General features: G+C 36.1%; 1 protein-coding gene across 15 annotated transcripts in view; it reads right to left on the bottom strand.

The window, feature by feature from the left end:
* Window positions 1-14,164, bottom strand: part of CARF (calcium responsive transcription factor) — a 67,022-nt gene that overhangs the window by 12,681 nt on the left and 40,177 nt on the right. For 12 of the 15 annotated variants that reach the window (XM_061148981.1, XM_061148974.1, XM_061148979.1 and 9 more), the window contains 5 exons: window positions 13,492-13,654; window positions 12,250-12,313; window positions 4,659-4,789; window positions 3,907-4,273; window positions 1,801-1,896 (listed from right to left, as the gene is read on the bottom strand). In XM_061148981.1, coding sequence (XP_061004964.1) covers window positions 1,801-1,896; window positions 3,907-4,273; window positions 4,659-4,789; window positions 12,250-12,313; window positions 13,492-13,654 — 821 coding nt within the window. Of the gene's footprint in view, window positions 1-1,717; window positions 1,897-3,906; window positions 4,274-4,658; window positions 4,790-12,249; window positions 12,314-13,491; window positions 13,655-14,164 lie in introns of all 15 variants that reach the window. The other 3 variants (XR_009693873.1, XR_009693874.1, XM_061148982.1) reach the window with 2 other exon arrangements.

The following is a 14,164-nucleotide window of genomic DNA, read 5'->3' on the forward strand; positions in this document are numbered from 1 at the left end:
TCTATTATTTGAAATACTGAAAAAAGTTTCCATTTTTATGAAATAACAAATGAAAAGAATATTACCCACAATGCAATATTAAACTATAAATTAATTTGGACATATGCCCATTAAGTACACACAAAGAAAAATCTGGGTTTGAGGTAACTAAGAGTTGTGTTCAGCTTAGCATTGACTTCACACACATGCACACACAACATAGATTTGGCAGCCTGCCTCTATAAATGCTGACATCAAGTATTTTCGATTCTTAGGAAAAGGAAAAGCAATTCTTATTTTAAAAAATCATGAAAAAAATCATGTATGTAACTGAATATTAAGTTTGCATTAAATAGAGGTATAAATAATAAATTTTATGTTAAATAGGGCTTAAATATAAAGAGCAAGGAATTTTAGAATTCTATCTACTTCTAACGTAACAGTGCTTTATGCTTAGATACATGTTGTGTACCTGAAACAATTAAAGTGAATTAAGAATGTGAGACTGAACTTAGAAAAGCCAAAAAGACTCATATTCATATAAAGTACTAAACTTAAATTTCATATGATGCATGCTTTGAATATTAAACACTAATATGCATTGGAAATCATTATTTTTTAAATGAAAATTTAAATATACCCACAAAAGGTCTCTTGGGGGGGGTGGGAGAAGGCTTTAGGTTGATTTCTTGATAGCTGTAATTGACATTTCTAATTTACCAACCTTCCAGAAAAGAGAAGCTTATAATGAATATACTGATTAGTATGTATTTAGTATTTGAAGTAAATATGCTTATTCAACAAGCAAATATAACACACTAGTTGTTTTAAAGTTTTAAATCTGAGCTAAATTTTAAACTATAAATCTTTACCTTGAAAGATTACCATCTTTCAAATACCATCAATTTATTAAGAACTCTGGCACAGAAAAATAAGTACAACTCAAATTCTTCTCTAACCAGAGCTGATTCTTTAATACAAAATAGGAAAAAACATCTTCTGCTGATATCAAAAAATTCCCCTGATTATCTATAAACACCAAGGAATTCTATTATTCTTTCTGAATTCTCTCCATTTCTACATTTTTCAACCCATAAGTAGTATTTTTAACTATAACACCGTATAAATCCATGCAAAAGGCATTTATTTCTCTTGCTTATTTGACTCAAGTTAAAATTCTCAGTACTTAACCATGACACAGTAAATTTCTATGAGATGACCATTGATATACTACTTGTTTCTAGTTATGGCAGAAGTTAAAATGCAACTACACAGTTTTCACAGATGTGAATGTTGGGCTTAATATTATGATGCAAAATCTGTTGTTTTTCTTTCCAAATGAGACAGACTTCAGATATTCTCTTGTTAATTTAAAATTTTTCTTCGTAACTTTAAAGTTCTTTTAAAACTTAAAAAAATCATCACACACACACATATATACTCACATACTGTTTTTGATGTTCTTTTTTAAGAACCAAAATTAGATATTTTCAAAGGATGAATTAGATAACTATTTGTGTTCAGACTATATCACTGTGGATAAGTTCAGATGATCTTCTGAAATACTGGCCTTCCTTATGTGATAATTAAAAAGTATAAGAATTATATAAAATAAGAGTAAAATATCTCTTAAGGTAAAAATAGGGAGTTAGCAACAAATGTCAGTTTTGAATTAAAGCTGCTCATTGACCCAGTCTTCAGTCCACTTATCACAACGTTGTGCTTTGATAACATTCACCTTCTTTTTCTATGACATCAGAAGTCACCAGAGTTGTAAATTCTGAAAAGCTTCAATAATTTATGTAGCAGATAATTTCTTACAGTCCAAATTTGGTTTTGCTTCCAGAGACAATGCTGGTTCTTTGGGTTCTTGCTTAACTTGGTTCACAGAAATGGTACCTTCTGAATTTTCTTCAACTTTAAAACCAAACATAAAAGAAAAACCCTAATGGTTAATATAATTTATAATACGGGAATCTTAAGAATTATATGAATTTAGAAGCAAAGCACAAAAACAGTATTTTGCTAAGAGAATCAAGTAATTTAGAAAATCAATTGGTGTATTTGAGAACTCAGTGCTTCTGACATCTTAATGGTCATTCACACTAAATTCCTTCAGGATGAAAAAAAAAAAAAAAGAAACCAAGAAAACTGCAAAGTTATTCTCTTCCAAAGATACTCTGACCAAAAAGCAGTCCATAATTTGATAAAATTATGAGGAATATCTCATAACTTATCTCATAACTTAAACCTAACTGTCTTTAAATACTTGTGTGCTCAAAAGTCAGGAAGCCTCTTATTATTTGAAAATGTTTTTTGTTGTTTTCTTTTTTACAAACATCAAGCATATACTACAAATCACTGATGTGTTACCATTCATATGGTTTTCATACATGTTCATATATTTTAAAAAAATGTTCTCTCCATAAAGAAACTGTACTACATAATACATAAGTACTTCAGAAAAAAAATGCCACATCTTAAATGATAGCTCTGATTTAACTGCACAGCTATGTGTTGCTTATCTGAAATATTTCAGAAAGTATAACCATTCTGATTTCAAAGTACTTATGAGCAAATTAATGTAAATGCAGCAAACTAGCAACACTACTGACATCTGGCACCTAGGATACCTACGATAAAATCTTCCTCTTTCTCAGAAAACTATCAGTTTTTTTCTCTACCAATTCTCCGGAAAATATCGGCTTTTCAGTTGCTACAGGGAACCAAAGTTAAGGGGATTCTACTTGGTCAGAAGTTCACTGAACGAACCTAATGATTGTCACATGTGGGTTAGAGTGTAGCTTATGCCATATCAAGAAAACCAATGCAGGATAGATTTGAGTAATCCTGAGAATTCATATTTAGGTGACATAGTCTCTCAGATCATGATCTTACTTGATACATCATGCAAGTTCAGATCCAAAGAGGGTCTCTTTTAAGGCAATTTAAACTACAGCTCCCAGAAATACCCTGGCACAACAGAGGGAGGCAGCATCCTGGAACGGGAAGATGCTTTGGAGGCAGACAGATCTGGCTTAAAATGTCCTCTCTGTCACTTACTACATGTGATTTTAAGTCAATTATGTAAACCTCCCAGAGTTTGGCCTCCCCATCTGCAGAATGGGAACATCGCTGGCTAGTTCATGGAGCATTTGTGAGGATCACTTCATGTATATTCCTTGCCCCTCTCTTCCACTATATTTCCTAGAGACAACTACCACAGCCCCCTGGATAAATTTTCTTAAAAGTAATAAATTTAAAAGACAATGGTTCTTTTCTGGAAGGAACTATCTCATACATGGAGCGAAAATATATGTCCTAAGGATAATTACTAAGAAGACTTTTTTTCTTCAAAGCAAACTGCAAATCTCTTTCCACAAAAATGTGTAATCCAGAACAATTTGTGGCATACATCAGGTAGGAATTCACAGAGTTTATCACTATGTTGACTGGGTTCATTCCAAAGTGAAAGTAACATTAAACCCAAGTCCTCAACTCTTCCTAATTCCCTTTCAATTTCCATAGAACTCAACATGTAAGTTTACAACTCAAAATCCTTTTTAACCTTTACATCTGCAAACTTCACCCCATTTTTGTGTGTTGCAATTTTTCTATGATAACCTTTACACTGAATAGTTTTTAATTTATCTAATTCTTGATCATGTATACAAAAATGACCTTCCTGATTTCACATCACCACAGATTTTCCATGTAAAACTAGGTAGTTAGGGAATGAATAATCTTGATAAAGAAAAAAAATTGTTTACAAGTTATTAAACTCGTGCTCACAAAACTTCTTTTTCTTCTGGTTTATTTATATATTATATAACCACTGAGTAAAAAACAATAGTTTTTTTTCTGCAGTGTAATACTGATGATAGTCCATAAAGGTTAAAAAAAAAACATAAAGTGATTTTAACTTACTAAGAACTGGCGGGCTGTCTATAATCTGTATTGGTATGGTCTGCACATTTCCCAATAGAATCCGATGAACATTTCCTTCCAGAGTCTCTGTATCTTCAACATCTTCAACTTCTACCAGCTGATCCACTGCAACCAGATTTTGATCTGGTCCTGGAAGGTTACTCATGGTAGAAGAAATACTACTGTTTGGGGTTAGAGGTGTATCTGTTTGAAGGCAATGAGTCTGACCAAGCAGTAGAGAATTATTATTCATTACAGCACTTCCTACTGAATCCAGAAGTCTTGAAGGACTGGAGGAGGGGTGGTTATTTACTGATATTAGAGCTGGTGATCCATCAGAAGTGAATCTTGGTTGTAACTGCAAACCCTTTTGAACCAAAAAGAGTTATATCAAATGTTTGAATTTACTGTGTATGTTTTTTGCTTTGAATGTATTATTCTTTTGACCCAAACTTAGAATAAAACCTAAGAGTATAGTTACTAACAAATATTAAGTGAGGACAGAAACAAGAACCAAAGGAAAACTGCACTACTAAATTTTCTTGCATGCATAATCAATTCAAACTTTTACAAAACATATTGTTTAAATTATCATTTTAAATCAAGTCACAAAAAAGTCAGAAAATTAATGATAAAAACATCATTGATCATGTTCATAATTCCATAACAATTCTGTAAAATCCCAAAGAAAAGAAGAGAGACTGAGGAAGAAAGATAAGGGCCTCAAATTTGGTATTACATTGGATACTTACCTGCAGGTGTGTGAATATTTTTGGCTGAAATGAAGAAAGGGAGGAGAGCAAGTGGGCTGGTTCAGGAGACAAAGAATTCCTTGTCTGACTTGTTTCCACTTTGCTGGAAACTGATTCTCCTTGTGAATTACCTAAATTATATAAAAAATAATTAAAATAATTTTTATGGCTACACTTTATTAGAACCTTTACTATCAGAAATGGAATAGGAAATAAAGTCAAAGAACTTTAAGAAGTTATCTAGTCATCTAGCCTACTATTTCTAAAACCAGGTAGTTCATCAGAATCACTAAGAAAACTTTAAAAAAATATAAATTCCTAGATTCAACCTCCAGTAATTTTAATTCAGCACAGCTAGGATAGGTTGTAAGAAACTATTTTTTTTTCCTTGAAAGACTTTATACCTGTAGTTCTAACCCAATCCATTTTTCATGCTGTAATACTTGGCTTACACTTCTCCAGATATAGAGCACCTACTGAGTTTCTCAGTTACAAAGACGAAACTTTATTCATCTTTGGTAGCCCTAGTGCCTAGGACAATGCCTAGCATAAAGCAGGCCTTCAATAATAATAGTATTAAATTTCTTTCAATAACTCATTTAGGAATAAATGAATAGGAGTGAAAATTTCTTTCTTTTCTAAATATCTAAATTTTTAAGGTAATTGTCCTTAGGGAATTTGAGTCCTCCTCATGTAATTCTTATATGTTAACCCAAATATATTCATCTTTTTAAGTCAATCAAAAACAAATTATCAATAATTATTTAATGGGACTTCCCTGGTGGTCCAGTGGTTAAGGTGCTATGCTTCCAATGCAGGGGGCACAGGTTCGATCCCTAGTCAAGGAACTAAGATCCCACATGCTGCATGGTGCAGCCAAAAAAAACCTACCAAACAAAAAACAACTGTTTATTGCTTCTATACTGCATACTGCACCCACGTAACTGAGTAATTTTAAAAAATGGCCCTACTGTCAGACAAGGATGGATTTAAGTACTGGTTTTTCCATGGCAACATGTTAAGTGGCAATATGCCATTTAACATAGTTTCTAAACTTCAGTTTCCTCATCTGTAAATTCAGGATAAGAGAATTTTTCTCAAAGGACTACTGAAAGAATTAACAGTACTCTCACATTTCTAGGCTTCTTCATTTCTAACTGTTCCACCTCAATTCGCTGCAGTCTCCCATCACTATGAGCATGCCCTAAATCTAGGGATAAATAAATCATTTCACATGTAAAATGTGGAATAAATAATCATTCCACATGTAAAATCTCTAATTCAAACATCCCATTCTCTGACCACAACATCTATTCTTCCAGGGATTTTTCTCAGGTGAAGTGAAAGATGCTCAGTCGTGTCTGACTCTTTGCGACCCCATGAACTATACAGTCCATGGAATTCTCCAAGCCAGAATACTGGAGTGGGTAGCCTTTCCATTCTCAAGGGGATCTTCCCAACTCAGGGATCCAATGCAGGTCTCCCGCATTGTAGGCAGATTCTTTACCAGCTGAGCCACAAGGGAAGCCTGTGGCTTTTCTCAGGTACTCCACTACTACTGTGCTTAAACTTCATGTGAATCTTCAGTTAATTGATTCTTCAGTTTTCTTCGGATCCATCAATGTCTTCCTTAATAAAATTCTCTCCCATCCAGCTTAGAGGACTGGGTATATAATTTTAGTTACTCTCTTGGAAATGCCTTAAATTCCCTTTCCTTTCTGTCCCTTGGTCATCACACTCGATAAAATCCTAATTCTGGATGAAAGTATCTTCCAGGGCCTATATACATGTAATGCTGACTGCCACTGAAGAAGAAACTCTCTGCCACTAATAATACCAATTCATGACCATCAACCACAGTAGGACCTTCATGTATAGGACAATCTTACAATGTTTCACTCATTCTGTATTAGGGATAATATTTAATCTCCACTTTCCTCAAATCTTGGCCACTTTCTGAGATCCTTTCTCCTCCTTTTTATTGTTCAGCTGCTCAGTCATGTCCCACTCTTTGCGACCCCATGGACTGCAGCACACCAGGCTTCCCTGTCCATCACCAACTCCCGGAGCTTGCTCAAACTCATGTCCATTGAGTTGGTTGGTCCAACCATCTCATCCTCTGTTGTCACCTTCTCCTCCTGCCTTCAATCTTTTCCAGAATCAGGGTCTTCTCTAATGAGTCAGCTCTTCACATCAGATAGCCAAAGTATTGGAGCTTCAGCTTCAGCATCAGTCCTTCCAATGAATATTCAGGATTGATTTCCTTTAGGATTGATTGATCTCCTTGCTGTCCAAGGGACTCTCAAGAGTCTTCTCCAACTTTTTTGAACCACAATTCAAAAGCATCAATTCTTTGGTGCTTAGCCTTCTTTATGGTTGAATTCACATCTGTACACTACTACTGGAAAACCATAGCTTTGACTATACGGACCTTTGTCGGCAAAGTAATGTCTCTGCTTTTTAATACACTGTCTAGGTTTGCCATAGCTTTTCTTCCAAGAAGCAAGTGTCTGTCAATTTCATGGCTGCAGTCACCATCTGCAGTGATTTTGGAGCCCCCAAAAGTAAGTCTCTCACTGTTTCCCCATCCATTTGCCATGAAGTGATGGGACTGGATGCACTCTCACTTGAAGAGAAAAGAGAAGCTATAAACTTTCCATCACCATAGCTATCAAGTACCTTCCTCTTTACCTACCTCCTCAGGTCTCTCCTTTCCTAACATACTTTCCTTCAACCCTGTACCATAGCAAACTTTTTGAAAAAGTTGTCCACACTATCTACACTTCTTCAATCATTTCCTGTTCACTCTTAAGTCATTCCAATATGGCTTCCTCCCAGTCCACTTCACTGAAACGACTCTGGTACTCACGCTTCTGCAGACTTGATCTCAGGATCTCCTCTGCCCAGCGACCAATACTCTACTCTTATGCCAGTGCTGCTGAGCTCGGTAAATGCCATTATCAATGAGCTGTTCATGGAAGAAACTCAAGAGTCATCCCAGATCATTCCCACTCCTTCACCTCTCACACCTATTCAATCAATAACCAGTTTCTAAGATAACTCTGGTGATGTCCATGTGTAAAGCCTTCTCTTATGTTGTTGGAGCAGGGTGTTTGCTATGATCAGCACTTTTCCTGGCAAAACCCTGTTAGCCTTTGCCCTGCTTCATTCTGTACTCCAAGGTCAAATTTGCCTGTTACTCCAGGTGTTTCTTGACTTCTTACCTTTGCATTCCAGTCCCCTATAATGAAAAGGACATCATTTTTGGGTATTAGTTCTAAAAGCTCTTGTAGGTCTTCATAGAACCATTCAGCTTCTTCAGCATTATTGGTCGGGGCACAGAATTGGATTACTGTGATATTGAATGGCTTGCCTTGGAAAATGAACGGAGATCATTCTGTTGTTTTTGAGATTGCATCCAAAAACTGCATTTCAGACTCTTTTGTTGACTATGATGGCTATTCCATTTCTTCTAAGGGATTCTTGCTCACAGTAGTAGATATAAGGGTCATCTGAGTTAAATTCACCCATTCCAGTCCATTTTAGTTCGTTGATTCGTAAAATGCCAATGTTCACTCTTGCCATCTCCTTTTTGACCACTTTCAATTTGCCTTGATTCAACGACTTTACATTCCAGGTTCCTATGCAATACTGCTCTTCACAGCATCAGACTTTACTTCCATCACCAGCCACATCCACAACCGGGCACTGTTTTTCCTTTGGCTCCGTCTCTTCTGCCTTTCTGGAGTCATTTCTCCACTCTTCTCCAGTAGCATATTGGGCACCTACCAACCTGGGGAGTTCATCTTTCAGTGTCCTATCTTTTTGCCTTTTCATTCTGTTCATGGGGTTCTCAAGGCAAGAATACTAAAGTGGTTTGCCATTCCCTTCTCCAGTGGACCACATTTTGTCAGAACTCTCCACCATGACCCCGAAGGTCTTGGGTGGCCCTACATGCCATGGCTCATAGTTCCATTGAGTTAGATAAGGCTGTGGTCCATGCAGTCAGACTGGTTAGTTTTCTGCCATTGTGGTTTTCAGTCTGTCTGCCCTCTGATGGAGAAAGATAAGAGACTGACTGGAGAGACTGACTGAGGAGGAAACTGTGTCTTGCTCTGATGGGCGAGGCCATGCTCAGTAAATCTTTAATACAATTTTCTGTTGAAGGGCAGGGCTGTGTTCCCTCCTTATTATTTGACCTGAGGCCAAACTATGGTAGAGGTAATGAAGATAATGGCAACCACCTTCAAAAGGTTCCATGCACTCAGAGCCCTGAAGATGGAGAAGCTCTATACAGTGAGCGAAAATAAGACCAGGAGCTGACTGTGGCTCAGATCATGAACTCCTTATTGACAAATTCAGACTTATATTGAAGAAGGTAGGGAAAACCACTAGACCATTCAAATCCCTTAAGATTATACAGTGGAAGTGACAAATAGATTCCAGGGATTAGATCTGATAGACAGAGTCCCTGAAGAACTATGGATGGAGGTTCGTGACATTGTACAGGAGGCAGTGATCAAGACTATCCCTAAGAAAAAGAAATGCAAAAAGGCAAAACGGTTGTCTGACGAGGCCTTACAGACAATGGAGAAAAGAAGAGAAGCAAAAGGCAAAGGACGAAAGGAAAGATATACCCATTTGAATGCAGAGTTCCACAGAACAGCAAGGAGAGATAAGAAAGTCTTCCTCGGTGATCAATGCAAAGAAATAGAGGAAAACAATAGAATGGGAAAGACTAGAGATCTCTTCAAGAAGATTAGAGATACCAAGGGAACTTTTCATGCAAAGATGGGCACAATAAGGGACAGAAATGGCATGGACCTAACAGAAGCAGAAGATATTTAAAAGAGGTGGCAAGAATACACAGAAGAACTATACAAAAAAGATCTTTATGACCCAGATAATCACGGTGGTGTGATCACTCACCTAGAGCCAGAAATTCTGGAATGTGAAGTCAAGTGTGCCTTAGGAAGCATTACTAGGAACAAAGTTAGTGGAGGTGATAGAATTCCAGTTGAGCTATTTCAAATCCTAAAAGATGATGCTGTGAAAATGCTGCACTCAACATGCCAGCAAATTTGGAAAACTCAGCAGGACTGGAAGAGGTCAGTTTTCAATCCAATCCCAAAGAAAGGCAATGCCAAACAATACTCAAACTTATCACACAGTTGCACTCATCTTACTCGCTAGCAAAGTAATGCTCAAAATTCTCCAAGCCAGGCTTCAACAGTACATGAACCGTGAACTTTCAGATATTCAAGCTGGATTTAGAAAAGGCAGAGGAACCAGAGATCAAATAGCCAACATCCGTTGGATCATCAAACAAGCGAGAGAGTTCCAGAAAAACATCTACTTCTGCTTTATTGACTATGCCAAAGACTTTGACTGTGTGGATTACAACAAACTGTGGAAAATTCTTGAAGAGATGGGAATACCAGACCACCTGACCTGCCTCCTGAGAAATCTGTCTGCAAGTCAAGAAGCAACAGTTAGAACTGGACTTGGAACAGCCTCTTTCCAAATTGGGAAAGGAGTACATCAAGGCTATATATTGTCACCCTGCTTATTTAACTTACATGCAGAGTACTTCATGAGAAATGCTGGACTGGATAAAGTACAAGCTGGAATCAAAACTGCCGGGAGAAATATCAATAACCTCAGATATGCAGATGACACACCTGATGTGAAGAGCTGACTCACTGGAAAAGACCCTGATGCTTGAAGGTCTGAGGCGGCGGGAGGAGAAGGGGATGACAGAGGATGAGATGGTTGGATGGCTTCACCGACTCAGTGGACATGAGTTTGAGTAAACTGCGGGAGTTGGTGATGGACAGGGAGACCTGGCATGCTGCAGTCCATGAGGTTGCAAAGAGTCAGACAAGACTGAGTGACTGAACTGAACTGAAGATAACTCTTAAATGTGCCTAATTCTTGTATAAATGTCACCAACTGCAAACAACACCACTATCACTGTTCATTTGGATAGGTGAAAGGGCCTCCTAAATTTATTATGCTTATTCAGTTTTATCTCCAACCACTGTCTCTATTTAAGACCACTTAAGCATTAAGTTCCTTGGACATGGCATCCTCTTTCTTGCTTAGCCTTCAAACATGCTATTCCTTTGATTAGTAAATTCCTATTCATTATTCAGTTCTCAGTTTAAAATTCACTTTATCTACTAGTATATATAAAATAGATAACTAACCATAACCTACTGTATAGCACAGGGAACTTTACTCAGTGCTCTGTGGTGACCTAAATGGGAAGGAAATCCAAAAAACAGAGGATATGTGCATACATACAGTTGATACACTTTGCTGGACAGCAGAAACTAACAGCCGTTTTAAAGCAACTGTCCTCTAATTTAAAAAAGTAAAAATAAAAGTTCCTTTCTCAAATGTCCTTCCCTACTCTCTGGACTAAGTTACATATCTATATCACTGTTCACACACAGTTTGGCACAATACTATCATGGTAATACTGTCAACTCTCTCTCATAGCAATACTATTACTATTCATTACAGTAATTAATTAGAATATATTGTAGTCTTTTTCCCTTCCTAAAATTTAAATTCAATGAAGCAAGAAACTTACTTTTCTATGCTCAGCATTTATCACACTGAATTAAATATACACAGAACAAATGAATAATTCTAAAGAATTTGCAAGCTATTCTATAAGCAAAGTAACTCTTAAAGGTCAATAGCCAGAGAATAAAAAAAATTTGTATTCTATATATTATTAATTTATTTTAAAGTATTTATTTAGGTGTTAAGTTTTTAGAAGCCACTATGATAAGAACTAGGTATACGAATTTGATTAAAATATGATTCTCAGCTCCTCCTCACTAGGGAGGATGCCAACACCCTTTCTCTCTGGGTGTATATCTCTGCCATGCCCCTCTATCTTAACTAAACTAACCATTTCTCTGTCCCATTTTTTGTTCTATGTCTCTGGTAATAAACTTTGTACTTGCATTTACAAAAAAAAAACAATTCCAAAATCATAATGAAAGATATATATCCATAAACAAAGAATCGCATGTTAAATGCAGAGGTAAATAAAAAGGAGTGAATATCCAAATCTACATAGGGAGATAAGTTAAGAAAGCACCTAAAGCCAAAGAAACTGCAAGTGGTGAGTGGTGAGTGGAGTTTGCCACGCAGAAGAGGAGAAAAGACATTTCTCGAAGAGAGAACAAAAGGGCTGAAATAAGCCTGGAATATTGAGAGAACACAGCAGTAAACATACGAGAAAAATCAAGCCATACAAAATGGACAATAGTTTCCTGATCAAGGTGTCTCAGAGTTATTACTACTGAAATTAGCCCAGCTTTAGAGTAAACCATGCTAATAATCATTAGCCTCAAAATTTCAATCATAAAGAATAAAATCTGACATATACATAGGAAATTTAAATAGCTAGAAGTATTTTTTGATAAATCCTAACGTAGTTGCTCTTGCCTCTTTACTCTTTAGGCCATGGTTTCCTTATCCACAAATTAGATGAGATAATATCTTAAATATCTTCCAGTTTTAACACTGCTTGATTTTATATCTTGAAATTGAATTATTCAAGATAACCTACCTTCTGCAAGTGTAACTGTCACAGTCTCTCTGAGAATATTCCCACTATCTGTAGTCCATTGAAGCTGAAATGGGAACACTTACTTCAGTAAAAAGAACAAACCATTTATCTCTAAAACTATTTTAAAATGGCAATGCAACTGTCATATCTTACCCAATCATAGTATAAATGTGCTTTATTCTATAACTACTTTCTTCACTTGTTCACATTCTCAAAGCATAAGTATACTTAATTACTCAAATAAATTATCTTCCCAAGTTCAGATAGTAAGAATTTGACAAAGACTACTGGTACTCATTGGAAAAGACCCTGATGCTGGGATGGATTAGGGGCAGGAGGAGAAGGGGATGACAGAGAATGAGATGGTTGGATGGCATCACCGACTCGATGGACATGGGTTTGAGTAAACTCCGGGAGTTGGTGATGGACAGGGAGGCCTGGCGTGCTGCGATTCATGGAGTCGCAGAGTCGGACACAACTGAGCGACTGAATTGACTGAATGGTACTCAAATCCGTTTTAGTTTCTGAATTTTGAATAGTGAATAACTAAGCGTTCTGGATAGAAAAGAAGAGAAGCTCAAGCTTAAAAAAAATCTCAAACTATTCAGTTACTGAATCTAGAGAGTAAAAATGTAGACCGCAAAGGATATTGTTATTCGAGATTTTAATGCCAAAATCATTGTGTGTATTACAATTAGTAGTTTCTGGGTAATTTCTGGGTAACCATTCTGTATATTACTATCAGCGGTTTCTGGGTAGTTTCTACTCATTTCAGAGTAGGTAGAAATGGCCACTTTTCTGGGGGAAATGACAGTATCAGAGTATGAGGTAAGCTTTACATCCACAGAGGGCATACAGAACCAACATCATCACATTCAAGTCTATACTATTCTATTCAAACTTGCTGACATATTTAAAAAGAGGTGGAGATATTCATATATGTACTCAATAAATATCTGTCACATAAATAAGATATACTTTTTATGGAGATAAAATATATTGATTTTTAAGTGAAGATTACTATTGTTATTATAGTCATGGATAGAAATTACTTAAATTTCTTTTTATGGAAGTAATAAAAAACATTTTAGTTAAATCATCACCTGAGAGTTCAGTGTTTACATTTTGGGAAAAAACACTACTTTTCCTTACATCACAGTTACTTATATGGCCTAATAGCAACCACGCATTAGCTGAGAAAGACGACTGTAGTAAAACAAGATATCACAGTTGTAATCATACCGTTGCTGGAATAATCTCTGAGTTATATATATTATCTCCATTTCTCAAGGATTTCTGTACCTCATGAATGTGATTTCTTATATCATTTACAGTTGGAAAAAAGGATAAATTATGTCTTTCAGGTACTTCATCAGGTTTGAAGAGTTCCCTTTCCACAAATTTTCTGTGGAAATATAAAATAGAATAAAAACATAAACAATCTAGCAACCTAATAATTTTGTTCAAGTGAGAAAGGTTCTCTTTTAGCATAAAATTCTGTAAAGTATGATTTACAGCTTTATAAGTAATTTACATTTTTCTACTTTTTTCCCCACACGTTAAGTCACAGAATTCATGCAGATTAAAAGAAAGGTCATATTTTCACTGGTTAAACACCTGTATCTCTTAGAATGAGCTTTGATATTTTTATGAATTTAACGAAATCACTATTTTCAGTTCAAACAGTATGTTTTTGAATGCTTACTCTGTCAGTCACTGAACTGGACACTTTACATCTAGTATGTCCTTTAACCCATCCTATAATCTTGTGAGGTAAGTATAATCAACATTCCGACTTACAGAAGAGGGAACTAAGGGCTACAGAAATTAAGTAATTTGCCCAAAGCCATACACCAAGCTAGTAACTAAGACAGACTGGGCCTATACCGAAGTTACACATATAAACATCATATCT

Source organism: Dama dama, chromosome 8 (assembly GCF_033118175.1).
Source record: "Dama dama isolate Ldn47 chromosome 8, ASM3311817v1, whole genome shotgun sequence".
Taxonomy (NCBI): domain Eukaryota; kingdom Metazoa; phylum Chordata; class Mammalia; order Artiodactyla; family Cervidae; genus Dama; species Dama dama.